At 39.8% G+C, this 19,000-nt stretch overlaps 1 protein-coding gene across 1 annotated transcript; it reads right to left on the bottom strand.

The window, feature by feature from the left end:
- Nucleotides 1-551: 551 nt before the first annotated feature.
- LOC144591801 (Fanconi anemia group B protein-like) lies at nucleotides 552-18,074 on the bottom strand (the record flags this gene model as incomplete). Its single annotated transcript, XM_078395824.1, has 6 exons — nucleotides 552-780; nucleotides 6,670-7,127; nucleotides 8,321-8,487; nucleotides 12,405-12,533; nucleotides 14,288-14,386; nucleotides 17,919-18,074. Coding segments are annotated over 6 exons (1,238 nt in total), but the record flags the coding sequence as incomplete, so codon positions are not given.
- Nucleotides 18,075-19,000: the final 926 nt, after the last annotated feature.

Genomic DNA, 19,000 nt, shown 5'->3' with positions numbered 1-19,000 from the left:
TGGACAAGCTAGATACAGGAAAAATGTTCCCAATGTTGGGTGAGTCCAGAACCAGGGGCCAAAGTCTTAGAATAAAGGGGAGGTCATTTAAAAGAGTGGTGAGAAAAAACTTTTTCACCCAGAGTTGTGAATTTGTGGAATTCTCTGCCACAGAGGGCAGTGGAAGTCAAATCACTGGATGGATTTAAGAGAGAGTTAGATAGAGCTCTAGGGGCTCGTGGAATCAAGGGATATGGGGAGAAGGCCGGCACGGATTATTAATTGGGGATGATCAGCCATGATCACAATGAATGGCGGTACTGGCTCGAAGGGCCGAATGGCCTCCTCCTGCACCTATTTTCTATGTTTCTATGTCTCTGTGAAATGGAGTAAGCAGCTCTCAATGATGGAATGACAATAATTTATTCCTGCAAGCTTCATATTGATGATGAATTTAATACTTCAATGCCATAGTAACAAGTGGACAAAGACAAATGTGCTGCTTTGAGAATAAAAGGTAAATTAAGAAGAAATTAGGAAGTTATTAAGAAACAAACATGCATGAATCTTACCTCCAAAGTATTGTCAAAATTCCTTTAAAGGGATTTGGTAGATGCCATTTCAGGAGAATACCCATTTTGAAGCACAGCCAATATTCTGGGTAGATTTTCAGAGGCTCGCATTGCATTGGACCGAACAGCCAGTCTTTCACTGGAGCCAGCGTATAATCTGGGGAGAATATTCTGAAGTTCGATTTTTGGGATGTAGCTACAATGGCATAAAAATCTTCTATTGTCTTATCTGTGGAAATATAAACAGTACTCAAATAAATATAGATAGGATAGACATATAAATGTATGATTAATATTTTAGCAAAATGTCCCTGTTAATTTTATTTATTGAAAGATTAACTTGAAAATGTGCAATTCCGAATTATGTAAACAGCAACAGTGACCAAAAATAATTAATCAGATAGTAGAATTTTTAACATGAATCTGCCAGTTTAATTAATCTGTTTACAGAATTAAAGCATTAGAAAACAAAACAGCTCGGATCACATCTTATATCAAATTTAAAGTGATATAAAAAACATCAATCATAGTAGGCATATTGGATTTTTCAAGAGAAAGCAAAAGGAAGCAACAGCACAGCAATGCTAATGAGGTTGTTATTAGATCCAAAACAATAAACTCAAGGAATACTTTAAAACTGAACTTGATCATTTATTTCTCATTAGAATAAGCCTCAAGTTTTTATTTCTGTCAAACATTCTCTGCTCTGGAGGTTAGAAAACAAACAAAATGTTTAGAAAAAAAGGTAAAGTGAAATATTAATTAAAATATCTGAAACTGTGCAGACAGTAAGGTACCTTAAACTGTTGAGGCAAAGTGAAACAGGGTTCACTCACAATGCTAAATGGACTTAAAACAATTTGTCAACTGAAAGGAGAGATTAATTTTTCAATTAGAAAATGATGCACATTGAATGTAACAAATTAATCTATGTCAGTCTATTTTGTATTCGTCACTTGTTTAAGCATGTTATTTTTTTATCTATTGTCTTCACTTCATTTCAGCAAGTTTCTAAAGTCGAAAATTATTGTTAAATATTTGCACACAAAATATGGTCCAGGGAGCGTACAGAAGCTTGTTCATGGTACTATATCATTGGGTTGGCTCCTACCAGGAAATCTCTCTTAAAGGTTCGTACATTTGATTTTTTTTTTTAAATTTAAAAATACAAGATTAACTGAAGTCAATTTTATCCACCATTTGCAAAAAATAAAGTACTCGTGTAAATATTGAGTTGTTCATTAGTGAGTTGTATATTTAGTCAACATTGTACTTGAAGGGCAGTATTTTAAGTTTGTAACACTTCTACTCCACTCATAATAAAGTCAACCCTCAGTTTCCTGTACTCCAAGGAATGAGGTCCTCACCTCTCCCTATAACTCAGGCTTCGAGTTCTGGCAACATCCTTGTTCATCTTCACTGCACTCTTTCCAGTTTAACGGCATCTTTCTGATAGATCCCTCAGCCCTACACACTCCGCAGGGTCCTACCATTCAATGTGTAGATCCTGTCCTGGTTTGACATCCCAAAATGCAACACGCCACAGGTAACTAAATTAAATTCCATTTGCCATTCCTCGGTCCATTTATCCAGCTGATCAAGATCCCACTGTAATTCTTGATAACCTTCTTCACCACCTAAGATACTACCTATTTTAGTGTCATCAGCAAACTTACTAATTATGCCTTGTCCATTTTCATTCAAATTGGTGAAATTGATGAGAAACAGCAGTGGGCCTATCACAGATCCCTGAGGCACATCATTAGTCACAGGCCTCCAGTCTGAAAAATCTTTCACCACCAACCTCTGTTTCCTACCATGATGTCAATTCTATATCCAGCTAGCTAGCTCTCCCTGGAACCAATGCAATTCAATCTTCAAGAGCATTCAACCATGCAGAACCATATCAAAGGCCTGGCTTATACCCATATAAACTACATCAATGTCTTCATCTACCTTCTTGGTTACTTTTTCCAAAACCCGATCAAATTTGTGAGACACAATCTCCCAGGTACAAAACCGTGTTGGCTAACCTTAATCAACCCATTTGTCTAAATGCATGTATTTCCTTCCCTCAGCATCTCTCCAGTAACTTTCCTACCAGATAGAAAAACAAATAAATACACAAAAGGGCACAAAGTGCTGTAGTAACTCGATTGGTCAGGCAGCATCTCTGGAGAACATGGATAAGTGACATTTCAAGTCGAGACTGAAGAAGGGTCACCTATTCATATTCTCCAGAGATGTTGCCTGACCTGAGTTACTCCAGCACTTTCTGTCCTTTTGTGTTCATACCACATATATTAGGCTCACTGGTCTATAGTTCCTAGTTTTTTCTTTACAGCTCTTCTTAAATAGAGGTACAACAATAACCACCCTGCAGTCTTCCAGTGTCTTACCTGCGACTTATATATATCACCAAGACGCCTGCAATTTCTTTTGCAGCTTCCTAAAGTGTCCTTGGATAGATCTGATCAGTAGGAGGTCTATCTATAATGCATCTTAGGACTTCTAGTACCTCGATGACTATAACACAGACTGTTCTCAAGACATCTTCATTATCTGTCCCGTTCCCCAGACTTCATGTTTTTTCTCCATGATTTTTCCCCACGGTAAAATCAGGGAATAAATATTCATTAAAGACATTGCCCATCTGCCAACTTCCTGTCTGATATCATCAAAGTTGGACTTTGACTTGTGTACCAACCCAGTCCTTATCCATAACTATTTTAAAGCTAATAGAACTGTTGTGGTCACTGATACAAAAAAGGTTCTCTCACTGACCCTTCAGTCACTTGCTCTGCCCAGTTCCCTCAAAGTAGGTCAAGCTTTGCCCTCTTCCCTTTGGAGTCTTCTATCTATTGTCTTTGGAAACTTTCCTGAACACCCTTGACAAAATTCCACCCAGTCTAAGCCTTTGGCACTGTGGCAGTTTCAGTTCATATTGGCCTCATATAGCCTCATATAGTCATCTCGGGCTACTGCTATGATGTTCTCCTTAAATCGATAAAGCAAGTCCATCTCCTCTATTGTCCCTACCTCTATTTGCCTGTTGCATCTGTACCCTGGAACATTAAGATGCCAGTCCTGGCCCTTCCTTAGGCAGTTACTGAGTATTGTGTTGCTCAGGACACTATGGGCAACTGCAGTCCTTAATTAGATGCTATAACAAAATCAAGGAGCACATATTCATTATCGGTTTTAAAAAACTGGTCCATTATCCAAAAGTTACTTAATTGTCCCATAACATTTTAAACAAAAAACTGTGTGCAAGTTAACAATGTTAAATTATTTTAAAATTATATGAATGAATTTGGATGATGGGAGTCAATGATGCGAGAGAACTGTTTTATTTTTTTTAAAACAAAGGAAAACCAACCTGGTTATTTCTGGGAGAAAAAAAAGCTCTAACTTACTATGAGCTTGCAGATCTCCTTTAACTACAGTTGTAATTTAATGTTACATTGTTTTAGAATGCACTATGTTTAACAAACATAAAAACAGAATGTATTGGGGGAAAAAAGTTAATCAGACTTCAGGGCAGAGCATTAGACATATTGTAGTTCCTGCTCCCTTGAGTGCAGAAACATTCAATAGAAGAACACTAATAAAGTGAAGAAAGTCTTATAATAACAGCAGGATATCCATTAAAATGTTTGGCAAATGATTGACAAAAGATTCCATCCACAGCCATACAGATGCAGCATCACTTGCAAAATGAGTACAGCATTTTACGAGAAAGTTTCATATTCATTGTTTTCTTTTCTAAACATATCTAAATTATAACATTTATTATCACTTTGTACTACTCTAGAAAATCGTATTTATAACTTGGTACTACTATAGAGTTAGTGAAAGAATTTTAGAAGTACATCTAAAAGTTAATAGATTTTAAATCTGAGGTAGAAAATGAAATAATTCAAAACATTTTATGTGCAAAGTTTCCAAACTGATTTCTCTTTTTTTTTTTTAATCCATAAATTCAATTTAACACAATGGGAAAAAAAATATCAAAGATAATTGCTCAGTGAAGGGAGAATTTTCAAATCTACTTCAGACAATATCAATTCTATGAGATGCAGCCTTTTCTGGATACATATTATGAAAGATATGGCAATCAGCCAGAGTGGCAAGAAGGTTACATCTACAACAAATTGATAATAGTCAGTGGATAATGAAGTCCAATTACATTTGAAAGCTGTATTTAAATGGAATTAGAAAAAGAGAGAGATTACTATAATCACTTAATAATTGTCAATGTGTTGAAAAAAAATCAATTTGAAGTACTATTATAGCACTATTATTCTAGGACATTGAGTTGTTGATTTACAAGTTTGCTAACTAGCTGATTTCACACTAATAGCAGAAAAGGGGCAATGTTCTAATGATATTGAATCAGATATTTAGTGATGAAATGTTGTGATGACAACATTTCAGGTCAGGACCCTGCTTCAAATAGTACAATCATGTTTTAGCTATATTTTAATTGTTGTCGCCTTAGAACTTAGCAACCAATATACAGTATGCATTAAATGCTACTCATTAAATGAATCTACAGGGAATTAAAGAAAAATAAAGCAAAATGACAACAGAAAACCAACCCCAAACAAACCTGTCAGATTCTATTTATTTTGACTGAGAAAATAGGTCAACTAATGCATTTTTGTGTATGCACAAACAGGAGACTGAAGATGGTGGAATCTTGAGTAACAATCAAAGTGCGATAGGAACTGAGCAGATCAGGCAGCATTGGAAGGAAATGGAAAGACAACGTTTTGGGCTGGGACACTTCTTCAGATTGATAAAGGGTCGAGACCTTAAACGTGACCTACTCATACTTTATTATTAAGTAGGAGAGGGAAGTGCAGGGGGATGTACAGAAGGATCTTTGATGTACAGAGAAATTTTGGAGTCCAAGCCGTAACTCACTGAAAATGGCAAAACAAGTAGATAGAGTGGTAAAACAGCACATGGTATGCTTACCTTCATTGGTTGGGGCAATGAGTATGAAAGTTAGGAATTCATAATGCAGCTTTTTAGTGCATTGTTTAGGGTGCATTTGAAGTATTGCATGCAGTTCTGGCCGCCCCATTACAGGAAGGCTCTGGAGGCTTTGGAACCGGTGCAGAGGTTTACCCAAATAATGCCTAGATTAAGGGGCATTAGTTACAGAGAGGTTGAACAAGCCTATATTGTTTTCTCTGGAATGCCGGAGGTTGCAGGGAATAAGCGAGTTCGGTATCTCAATTGCGCATGCCCAAGTCATAGGTCACACGCTAAACATTCTCACCGGCTGAGCTGCTGCGTGTATACAGACCTGGGTTTCATCCTTATTTTCCAGTTTTGCTTCTTCGAGATAAGAAAATACTGCTTTCAAAACTATTAATTAGGTGTATTTATGGTTAATTTGTACAAAATTACGATGATTTTGTTGGTTTTATTGCTTTATGCTTCGGTGAGTGAGCAAGATCGTGACGATTTTCTTTTGCATTGTACTTGTACTGGTATGTAATGGACATGTTTACAGGACCCTATTTGAATCAACATATGATTGACTTTGTTATTTATTTTGTTTTATATGTTACTGGGCAAAGCTATGCGTATTTGTGTAATTTTGGGCTGTGGGAGTAGCACGTATCACCTGAATAAGTGGATGCAGAATGTGTGTGACAGCCACTACTGTCAATTTGCAACGGCAATCTGATTCTGCCCACCTCCCTTCAAACACGAGGAAAAAAAAACTGCGATGCTGGTTTAAATTGAAGGTAGACACAAAATGCTGGAGTAACTCAGTGGGTCAGGCAACACCTCGGGAGAGAAGGAATGGGTGACATTTCGGGTCGAGACCCTTCTTCAGAAGTCTGGAGAATAAGCGAGTTTGGTATCTTGGCTGCTTCAGACTTCTGAAAAAGGATCTCGACCCGAAACGTCACCCGTGAATGTACAGCACCCTTTAGCCCAACCAGCCCATGCCAGTGTTTCTCATGCACTCAAACGTTCTACATCAGATACAAAAAGACCTTCTTTTCATTTGAGGCAGTTCTGTAAATAATAAAAGCTTCCCCATTTGTCTATTGTTACAAGTAACTAATATTAATTTTAAAAGCTTTATTGTTACCTGTACACAGCAAAGGATTCTGCAGTAAGATTGTCATATAATTTTCATTCCAGATGTCCTCGATTTTTAAAGATATTTTCCCACATGGTGAGATCAATCCTATTTTTGTTAATTCGTTTTTCTGGGTGGAATCCATCATCATACCATGTAGTAACACAGAACAGTGAATATTATTGTACACTAGCAGTGGAGATAGGTTTGTGACAACAGTGATGGTCTGTGTAAGATCTTTGTAAATCTGAGAGCATTGATCTTCTTTATGGCAGCTGCTCAAATCCATTATGCCTTGCAAATCCATTTTTGATTTCTTTGATGGAGGCTCTATCGGAATCTGAGGAAATGATGCAGATACTCCAAATTTGCTCAGCTTCACTACTTTACTTTGTGACTGAATCACTGTTGCAGTATTAAGGAGGTCAGGGTTGATCACGAGCGACAAACTCACCCAGTCAAATTTTCTGCAGGGAACCAGACATAAGGGTCAAATTAACTAATTTGTGACTACTCAAAGAGGGTACAAGAAAAGTTTGACATAACAAGCTTAGAATTCTCACCAGAGTCCTTCATAAAATTGATATTTAGTGTTTTCATTGTTGATAGTTGTGTAAAAAAAAAAAAAACTGAAAACTTTGCTTATAAAGAAGTGTGCAAAATTATAAAACCTCTATTGCCAAATGCATCACAGCAGAAATGTCATTTTCTGACATTTTATAATCATGCATACTTCAGTAACAGTACGTTCAGAAGGAGCAACCAAGCCATTGTGAGAGCAGCATGGAGGGAGCGCCCATGCCAATGCAGGCCCATGTAGTGAAGTGGTTGAGCTGATGCAGGCCAACACAGGACGAGGATCAGAGTGCTTGGTCCAAATCTGGGTTGCATTGGGAAAGCTGATTTGTGAGTAACCCTCATGCTTGATTACCTGGCAGCTGTTAAGTCTGGTGTGTGCTGAACAACTGAGCTTTTACTGTTTGTCTAATTATTACATATTCTATTCTAATTACACATCTTGTACACAATGGCTTTGTACGGAACAGCAAAAAGTCTGCTATATGTGTTCTATAACCATTAATTGTGCATCTTATACACTGTGCAGATGCTGGTTTAAACCGAAGATAGTCACAAAAAGCTGGAGTAACTCAGCGGGACAGGCAGCATCTCTGGAGAGAAGGAATGGGTGACGTTTCGGGTCAAGACCTTTCTTCAGACTGAAACTGTAATGGCCACAACAGCATAATTCCATGCATTGATCCAGACTCCAAGTTCACAATATTTCTTGCACTTAAGTAAACACACGTCAGTCCTTCATTATCCCCTTATTCATGAACCTCTTCCTAACTATGCTTCCTTCGAGACTTACTTGTCACAACCTGCTGACTCAGCCCTTCCATTTGCTGACCTACTGCTCTGGTCCCCTCCCCCCTCAATCCTCCAGGTCTGCCGCCTCACCCATTTGAGGAACCATATTTTTGAGGGGACTTCCTGGGCAGTGTGTTCTCGTAATTCTGTCTGGATTAAAGAAATTATAGTTTTTAAGAGTTCTGGATTACATTTGCCAGAAAATTAGTAGTGGACCTGCATTTGCTTTTGTCTTTTGCCATATTTCCCCGGTGTTGGACGAATAAAGGAATATATTATTATATTTACTCACAACGTGCTGGATTCAGATAATTGTACTCCTACTATCCAGCTACCATCGACTACACGTTGCCAGATCTTCTGTACTGGATAATTTAATGTCTGATTGACAGAGCAAGTCGCTTCAGTGGGGAGCTGTAGGTCAGAATCCTCCTCATGCCAAAGAGAAACCAAACCTTCCTATGAAGATACAAACATTTTATTGCTAATAATAATAATCATATTTATTCTATTTTGTTGAAATAAACAGCTTCATTGTCATGATATTTCAAAACTATTTTAAAGTGCAAATTGAGAGTAAAGTACAAATATGGCATCTGTTGATTTGTTCAAATGGAATTGAAGAGAATTCTAAATTCAGTTCAGTGTGATTGGAAGATTCATTGAGGGATATAAGATGCCAGCACAAAATTACATCAATTTCTTAGAGGCTTCACTAATATGATGAAGGCAGCACAGTGGACCTCTGAACTGGCAACTCTGACACTCCAGGCATAGTCTTAAGAGTCTAGAAGGATGAGGCGGGGGGGCCTCGGTGAAACCTGCCGAATAATGAAAGGCCTGGAAAGAACGGATGTGAAGAGGATGTTTCCGCTCGTGGGAGAGTCTAGGACTAGAGGTCTCAAAATTAAGGGACGTTCCTTCAGGAAGGAGATGAGGCTCAGTTAGACATTGGCAAGTATGATGTTGTGGGAATCACTGAGACATGGCTACAAGAAGACCAGGGCTGGGAACTGAATATTCAGGGGTACACAACATATAGAAAAGACAGACAGGTGGGCAGAGGGGGTGGGGTCGCTCTGTTGGTGAGGAATGATATTCACTCCCTTGCAAGGGGTGACATAGAATCAGGAGATGTAGAATCAGTATGGGTAGAAGTGAGGAATTGTAAGGGTAAAAAGACCCTAATGGAAGTTATCTACAGGCCCCCAAACAGTAGCCTCGACATAGGGTGCAAGTTGAATGAGGAGCTAAAATTGGCATGTCGCAAATGTAATGCTACGGTGGCAATGGGAGATTTCAACATGCAGGTAAACTGGGAAAATCAGGTTGGTAATGGACCCCAGGAAAGAGAGTTTGTGGGGTGTCTCCGAGATGGATTCTTAGAACCGCTTGTACTGGAGCCTACTAGGGAGAAGGCAATTCTGGATTTAGTGTTGTGTAATGAACCTGATCTGATAAGGGGACTCGAGGTAAAAGAGCCATTAGGAGGCAGTGATCACAATATGATAAGTTTTACTCTACAAATTGAGAGGGAGAAGGGAAAATCGGAAGTGTCAGTATTACAGTATAGAAAAGGGGATTACAGAGGCAGGAGCTGGCCAGAATTGACTGGAAGGAGGCCCTCGCAGGGAAGACGGTGGAACAGCAATGGCAGATATTCCTGGGAATAATGCAGAAGTTGCAAGATCAATTTATACCAAAGAGGAGGAAAGATTCCAAGGGGAGTAAGAGACACCCGTGGCTGACAAGGGAAGTCAAGGACAGCATAAAAATAAAAGAGAAGAAGTACAACAAAGCAAAGAAGAGTGGGAAGCCAAAGGATTGGGACTCTTTTAAAGAGCAACAGAAGATGACTAAGAAGGCAATACGGGGAGAAAAGATGAGGTACGAGGGTAAACTAGCCAATAATATAAAGGAGGATAGTAAAAGCTTTTTTAGGTATGTAAAGAGGAAAAAAATAGTCAAGGCAAATGTGGGTCCCTTGAAGACAGAAGCGGGGGAATTTATTATGGGAAACAAGGAAATGGCAGACGAGTTGAACCGGTACTTTGGATCTGTCTTCACTAAGGAAGATACAAGCAATCTCCCAGATGTTCTAGTGGGCAGAGATCCTAGGGTGACGGGGGAACTGAAGGAAATCCACATTAGGCAGGAAATGGTGTTGGGTAGACTGATGGGACTGAAGGCTGATAAATCTCCAGGGCCTGATGGTCTGCATCCCAGAGTACTTAAGGAGGTGGCGCTAGAAATTGTGGACGCATTGGTGATCATTTTCCAATGTTCTATAGATTCAGGATCAGTTCCTGTGGATTGGAGGGTAGCTAATGTTGTCCCACTTTTTAAGAAAGGAGGGAGAGAGAAAATGGGAAATTATAGACCAGTTAGTCTGACATCAGTGGTGGGGAAGATGCTGGAGTCAATTATAAAAGACGAAATTGCGGAGCATTTGGATAGTAGTAACAGGATTGTTCCGAGTCAGCATGGATTTACGAAGGGGAAATAATGCTTGACTAATCTTCTGGAATTCTTTGAGGATGTAACCAGGAAAATTGACAGGGGAGAGCCGGTGGATGTTGTATACCTTGACTTTCAGAAAGCCTTTGACAAGGTTCCACATAGGAGATTAGTGGGCAAAATTAGAGCACATGGTATTGGAGGTAGGGTACTGACATGGATAGAAAATTGGTTGACAGACAGAAAGCAAAGAGTGGGGATAAATGGGACCCTTTCTGAATGGCAGGCAGTAACTAGTGGGGTACCGCAAGGCTCGGTGCTGGGACTGTAGCTATTTACATTATACATTAATGACTTGGATGAAGGGATTAAAAGTACCATTAGCAAATTTGCAGATGATACAAAGTTGGGTGGTAGTGTGAACTGTGAGGAAGATGCTATGAGGTTGCAGGGTGACTTGGACAGGTTGTGTGAGTGGGCGGATGCATAGCAGATGCAGTTTATGTGGATAAGTGTGAGGTTATCCACTTTGGTGGTAAGAATAGGAAGGCAGAGTATTATCCGAATGGTGTCAAGTTAGGAACAGGGGACGTACAACGAGATCTGGGTGTCCTAGTGCATCAGTCACTGAAAGGAAGCATGCAGGTACAGCAGGCAGTGAAGAAAGCCAATGGAATGTTGGCCTTCATAACAAGAGGAGTTGAGTATAGGAGCAAATAGGTCCTTCTGCAGTTGTACAGGGCCCTAGTGAGACCGCACCTGGAGTACTGTGTGCAGTTTTGGTCTCCAAATTTGAGGAAGGATATACTTGCAATTGAGGGCGTGCAGCGTAGGTTTACTAGGTTAATTCCTGGAATGGAGGGACAATCATATGTTGAAAGACTGGAGCGACTAGGCTTGTATACACTGGAATTTAGAAGGATAAGAGGGGATCTTATTGAAACGTATAAGATTATTAAGGGGTTGGACACGTTAGAGGCAGGAAACATGTTCCCAATGTTGGGGGAGTCCAGAACCAGGGGCCACAGTTTAAGAATAAGGGGTAGGCCATTTAGAACTGAGATGAGGAAAAACTTTTTCAGTCAGAGAGTTGTGAATCTGTGGAATTCTCTGCCTCAGAAAGCACTGGAGGCCAATTCTCTGAATGCATTCAATAGCGAGCTGGATAGAGCTCTTAAGGATAGCGGAGTCAGGGGGTATGGGGAGAAGGCAGGAACGGGGTACTGATCGAGAATGATCAGCCATGAAGACATTGAATGGCGGTGCTGGCTCGAAGGACCGAATGGCCTCCTCCTGCACCTATTGTCTATGAGAAGGAATTTCTTTAGTCAGAGGGTGGCGAATCTGTGGAATTCATTGCCTCAGAAGACAGTGGAGGCTAAGTCTCTGAATGCACTCAAGAGAGAGCTAGATAGAGCTCTTAAGGATAGCGGAGTCAGGGGGTATGGGGAGAAGGCAGGAATGGGGTACTGATTGAGAATGATCAGCCATGATCACATTGAATGATGGTGCTGGCTCGAAGGGCCGAATGGCCTACTCCTGCACCTATTGTCTATTGTGGGTGCTTGGGGCGATATAATGGCGCAGCTGGTAGAGCTACTACCTCACAGAGCCAGAGACCTGGGTTCGAGCCTGATCTTGGGTGCTGTCTGTGTGGAGTTTGCACTTTCTCACCTAAGATAGCATGCGTTTCCTCTGGGTACTCCCATTTCCCAAAGACGTGCAGGTTTGTAGGTTAATTGGTCTCTGTTAAAAATTGCTATTTGTGGTAGGGAGTGGATGTCAAAATGGGCTAACAGAGGACTAGTGTAACTGAGTGATCAATGGTCGATGTGGTGGGTCGAAGGGCCTGTTTCCACGCTGTATCTCCCAACTAAACTAAATACGATAACTGTTGTCAATATCTGTAAATCTCATACCTCTTCAGCACTGGGTAAGAGGGATTGATTTCTGTCAATAAGGTTTATTAGAGCCTTGGAAGATTGAAGTAAAACTCTTTCTTTCAGTCTTAGCAGGTGCTTCAGGTCTTTAAGAGATGCCAAACCTGACTGAAAGGGATGAAAAAAAAAAGCAAAATTGAGAAGGCAAAATTACAGCAACATCACAAACAAAATTGCTATTGTAACATATCCCGTAATACATAAAACATTACATATCAATAAATGAACAAGCATAGGCACAAAACATTGCACATCATTTTAAATACAAAACTTTTGTTCCAATACAAGTGCATCAGTATTTAGTTTGGAAAGTATCCAGAAACATGCAACATCATACATTTCTGATTTATAGGAAACCCATCAAAATCTTTTCCAAAGTGAATCATACCACGATATCATACTGGAAAGCTTATGAATTTATGTCAGGTTTCTTTAAAATAACCCAGTATTTGTAACACACGATCCTTATTTAAACAAAATAAAATTACAGGTAGGTCCTTCATTCAGATTCCTGATATTAAATCAAGATTTGATTAATTTACATATAATTTTTAAACAGGAGCCACAAGAGATGTAGTTTAATCTTATCTGATCACATATGAGCAATTTCTCATTTTTGAATAATTGCAATCTTTTCTATTCCTCTCTTGAACCGTGAGCAGATTTAGATTGGATTCCTTCAAGTAATTCCTACAGGGACACTTCAAAAGATTAGAATTTGCTGAAATTAATCTTTTGCCACATGTATTCAGCTGCTTGAGTTGTGTATTTGGATAAACCAAATTGACACTAGATAAACTAAAATTTTCATTTTGATGTTATTTGCCTGCCAATAGTACATAATAGTTTCTGGAACAGCCCCAGCCTTTGCTTATTGTAACTGGCTACAGCGTGTAAATTGGGGGGCCAATGTGCTGAAAGCCTTCTTGACCACTATATCTACTTGTGATGTCACTTACAAATAAATATGTACCTGCACTCCTAGATCCCTCTGCTCCACAATATTCCCCCAGAGCCCTGTCATGCCCTGGTTTGACTTCCCAAATGGCAACACCTCACACTTCTCTGTATTAAACTCCAGTAACCCACCTGTTCAACCGATCAAGATTCTGCTGCCATTTTTGACAACGATCTTCGCTATCTACAATCCCACCCAAGTTCTGCAAGCGTACTAATCATGCTTTGTATGTTCCCATCCAAATAATTGATATAGATGACAAACAGCAAGCTGACTATCTAAATGAATATATATCTTATCCCTCAGAATACTCTTTAGTAACTTTCTGACTATGGATGTTAGACTCACTGGCCTGTAGTTCCGAAGCTTTTCCACACAGCCCTTCTTAAGTAGAGGCACAACATTAGACACCCTGCAATCTTCCGACACTTCAAACCTATTTAATGATGACTCATAAATCTCAGCCAGGCCACCTGCAATTTCCTCTCAACCTTCCCACCGTATATTCGGATATATCTGGTCAGGCCCGGGAGATTTGTCTACCTTCATATGCGTTAGGACCTTCAGGGACCTAACGGTTGAGGAGGTGAACCTGCAGGGTCTAACCTCCATGGAAGAATCAAGCTTTTGAAATGGAAAACCCCATTGTTGTAATCATGATCAGAGCTAGGGTTAAATCTATTGAAGGTCGCAGAATAGTCAATCTTCCTGCAACATCTCAGTTCTTTTCACTTTACAATGTCTGTTGACTTAGACGTTGCAGCACTACAACTGCAACGTTGTGGCGGCACGGTACTAAAATTGTCATGCTATCGTGTGACGGGGGCACAAAAAATAAGGAAGGATCGAACAAACAAGATGAGAGTTTTAGTAATATAATAATATAGATAGGTAGATTACCAACCTGTAATCTTGCCTCCAGGGCTTGAACTGTGTGGTGATAATTCACATGTGCCGTGTTATTTATCTGTATTTCTTCCTCGTCAGCAAGCCCAGACTTAACCTAGATCATAAACATATTATGGATTGATTCATCGATAGAGCATAGAAAGGGCCCATCGGCCCACTGATTCCAAACCATCCATCGATCACCCGTTTACACTAGTTCTATGTTATCCCACTTTCGCATCCATTCCCTGAACACACTGAGGACACTTTACAGACACCAATTAACCAACAAACCTCTATGTCTTTGGGATGTGGGAGGAAACTGGCAAACCTAGAGGAAACACACCTGGTCACAGCATAAATGAGCAAATTCCACACAGATAGCATCCAAAGTCAGAAGTGAACTCAGGTTTTTGGCACTATAAAGCAGGGTAGCTTCACCAGTTACACCACTTTAAGACATATTAATAGATGGCAAAAATGCAGACATTAAGAAAAAATGTCATCAGAAAAACGTATTTTTAAATTTTTGTAAACCTGCTACACGTGCAAACTTATTGAAATTAGTTAATTTTATTCACTTGGTCTGTCTGTGATTTTATTGTGAAGAGATCTGCTACATTACAATGTCTTTAATCTTAACAGACATCTACACAAAATGGTGAATCAGCTTTGTGCAGGGGTCATGGTGGCAAAATTGAGCAATCAGATTCTAGTCTTCATATCATATCATATCATATATATATACAGCCGGAAACAGGCATTTTCGGCCCTCCAAGTCCGTGCCGCCCAGCGATCCCCGTACATTAACACTATCCTACACCCACTAGGGACAATTTTTACATTTACCCAGCCAATTAACCTACATACCTTGGATATCAAACTTTTATTACTACTTGGTTAATGTTCCTCAAAAAGGATGTCATTGCTCAGGAAACATATAACAGTCTAGAGAAGATGAATACATTTGCACAACAACTTAAACTCAGTCAGAAGTCAGTGTGAGGCTTTGAATGTTGACTGCTTTGCAGTAGTTGCGAAGCAGATACCAATCTAAGCCCAATTATTCACATATCATCTAGAAATCATGGGATTTTGTTCCTTTGGGTGGTATGGTTTTGCATGCAGACAACTATCTGTCTATATATCTGATCCTCTATCACCCGCTGGCTATTGGGTGGCCCGTGATATAATGCCATTAGAGTAATTGCTCCTTTCTTTTTTTTGAGCTCAGCACATAATTTGCTGACCTGCCGCTCTGGTTCCCCTCCCCTGCCATTCTAGTTTAAACCCTCCCCAGTAACATTAGCAAACCCCCCCTGCAAGGATGTTGGTGCTCCGCCAGTTAAGGTGTAGCCCACTCCTCTTGTACAGAAGATATCCCAATGGTCCAAAAATCTGAATACCTGTCCCCTGCACAAACTCCTCAGCCATACACGAACTCCTCCTATTGTTACCCTCACTCGCACGTGGCACCGGTAGTAATCCAGAGATCACCACCCTTGAGGCCTGGCATTTTAACCTTTTACCTAACTCCCTATATTCACTCCCTGGACCTCATCCCTTTTCCTACCTATGTCATTTGTGCCAATGTGCACAATGACTTCTGGCTGCTCACCCTTCCCCTTGAGAATGTTTTGCAGCTGCTACGAGACATCTGCATCCTGGCACCATTTGCTGCCACAGAATCTCCTGTCTGTCCCCCTAACTATAGAGTCCCTATCACTATCGCTCTGCCTGACATCACCGTACCCTGCTGTGCCAGAGCCGGACCCCGTGCCACTGACCTGGCTGTTGCTGCTCTCCCCGAACGGTCATCCCCCTCAACAGTTTTCAAAGGGGTATATCTATTTTGCAGGTGAATTGCCGCATTGGATTCCTGAACTCTTTTCCTCCTCCCTTTCCTGGTGGTCACCCATCTATTCTTTGTCTGCACCTTTGGTGTGATCACTTCATTAATTGTTCCCTAATTTGGGTTGATACCATCATAGTGTGTAATTGATGTGCAAATTGGCCACTTTTTAGAACACAGGCTTTGTTTCTTGCACTTCCACATTTAGTACTTTTGAACTTTCAAAATATATTGGGGTAGATTTTGCTGCAAGGAGTGAATGAGTGGTCCAATGGAGCATAAGAGAAATGTCCAGATTTTTATGTTAAAACTGCATTAACTAAAAGTTCTACATAAATAAATAATTTTTACAATGTGTTGATGATAAAAGTAGATTTTAATCTCCCCCAGAAGTAGAAAGTATTGAACACTTGCTTAGATCAATAGAATGGATAAGGGAGAGCCAGTGGATGTGATGTATCTGGACTTTCAAAAAGCCTTTGACAAGATCCCACACAACAGATTAGTATGCAAAATTAGAGCACTTGGTATTGAGGGTAGGGTATTGACATGGATAGAGAACTGGTTGGCAGACAGGAAGCAAAGAGTTGGAATTAACAGGTCCTTTTCAGAATGGCAGGCAGTGACTAAAGGGCTCAGTGCTGTGATCCCAGTTATTTACAATATATATTAACAATTTAGACGAGAGAATTAAATGTAACATCTCCAAATTTGCGAATGACACAAAGCTGGGTGGCAGTGTGAGCTTCGAGGAGGATGCTATAAGGCTGCAGGGTGACTTGGATAGGTTGGGTGAGTGGGCAGTTGCATGGCAGATGAAGTATAATATGGATAAATGTGAGGTTATCCACTTTGGTGGCAAGAACAAGAAGGCAGATTATTATCTGAATGGTGTCAGATTAGGAAAAGGGGAGGTGCAATGAGACCTGGATGTCCTTGTACATCAGTCACTGAAAGTAGGCATGCAGGTACAGCAGGCAGTGAAGAAGGCAAATGGCATGTTGGCCTTCATAGTGAGAGGATTTGAGTATAGGAGCAAGGAGGTCCTACTGGAGTTGTACAGGGCCCTGGTGAGACCACACCTGGAGTATTGTGTGCAATTTGCAAGAAGAGTTTTGGTCTCCTAATTTGAGGAAGGACATTCTTGCTATTGAGGGAGTGCAGCGTAGGTTCGCCAGATTAATTCCCAGGATGGCAGGACTGACATATGATGAAAGAATGGGTCAACTGGGCTTGAATTCACTGGAATTTAGAAGGATGAGAGGGGATCTTATAGAAACATATACAATTCTTAAAGGATTGGGCAGTCTAAATGCAGGAAAAATATTCCCGATATTGGGGGGTCCAGAACCAATGGTTACAGTTTAAGAATAAGGGGTAGGCCATTTAAGACTGAGATGAAGAAAAACCTTTTCATCCAGAGAATCTGTGGAATTCTCTGGAATTCTGTGAATCTGTGGAATTCTCTGCCACAGAAGGCAGTGGAGGCCAATTCACTACATGTTTTCAAGAGAGAGTTGGATTTAGCTCTTAGGGCGTATGGAATCGAGATATTGGGAAAAAGCAGGAATGGGGCACTGATTTTGGATGATCAGCCATGATCATTTTGAATGGCTCGAAGGGCCAAAGGCCCCACTCCTGCACCTATTTTCTGTTTCTATGTTTCTATCCAATGTCAGATCTTTAACTTGGAAATTATATGGGAATGAGGGGAGGAGACCAAGCGACACCTTAAGATCCAGGAAGCATAACAGAAAATAGAAACATCATTCTAAAATAAAAGGCTGTAACTTACAGAGTAGTTAAATTCGCCAAGATCAGTCAGTATGAAATCCTTCAGACACTCTTCAATAGTGTAATTTCCTCGAGAAAGTAACAACATTTGCTCCGTCCCTACACCTAAGAAGTCATCCAACTGTACTGACCATACATCTTGCCAAACAGCAACAACCTAAGTAGAATAAAAATAAATCATATAACTAAATGCATGTCAAATTTCATACAATTATCAGAAGTACTGCTAGATAAATCTTGAACACTTGATAATAACAAATGCAAAACGTCATTTGCAGAAATTATTACAAATTGGCCCTGAAAGTGGTGTCACAGGTAGATAGGGCGGTCAAGAAGGCTTTTGGTATACTGGCTTTCATTAGTCAGGGTATTATGGACAAGCAGGCAATTGGGAGATATGGATCACGTGCAGGCAGAGGAGATTAATTTAACTTGTCATTATCTATGGCATGGATATTGTGAACTAAAGAGTGTTTTCTTGCACTGTTCTATGTTCTTAATCATTTCAGAATTACATCACTTTAGTGAATATTTCTTGCACTTTGACTACCATATGATCTGTCTCCTGTTCTTTCCTTATTTGAAAAACATGACAAACAATCCTTTAATAATGTAACTGCTGACTCCTTTTTTTCCAATTGCCAAGATAAAAATACAAAATCCCTCTGGGCAAGGCCATATGACAAACATCAACAGCAAGTCAAATTTTGATCTTAGGTTTCAGTTTATTCCATGTTGCGGTTTAAGCATAGCAGCCTAACATATGATTTAAGATATTCCAGATTACTCAAAAGAAAATGAAAGAACCTCTACAATTTATTTTGTTAATGCAAAAATATTTCATTAGAATCATGTAAACAAACGTTTTACCTCTACAATTATCAAATTGTTATTTGAACAGGAAAGAATCTATGATAAACTATTAACGGACAAATCAGTAAATGATGTATTATGCATGGCAAATTTACGAAGTGACAAATTTCAAACAAACAACAGAAATAAATGGCAAGGCAGGACCCTTTTCCCATGACGGAAATACCAAATCTCAAATACTAAAAGGCATAGCTTTAAGTTCAAAGAAGA

Source organism: Rhinoraja longicauda, unplaced genomic scaffold, assembly GCF_053455715.1.
Source record: "Rhinoraja longicauda isolate Sanriku21f unplaced genomic scaffold, sRhiLon1.1 Scf002004, whole genome shotgun sequence".
Lineage (NCBI taxonomy): Eukaryota > Metazoa > Chordata > Chondrichthyes > Rajiformes > Arhynchobatidae > Rhinoraja > Rhinoraja longicauda.
Note: the sequence above shows the minus strand (reverse complement) of the source record. Positions and strands in the feature narration are given on the sequence as shown.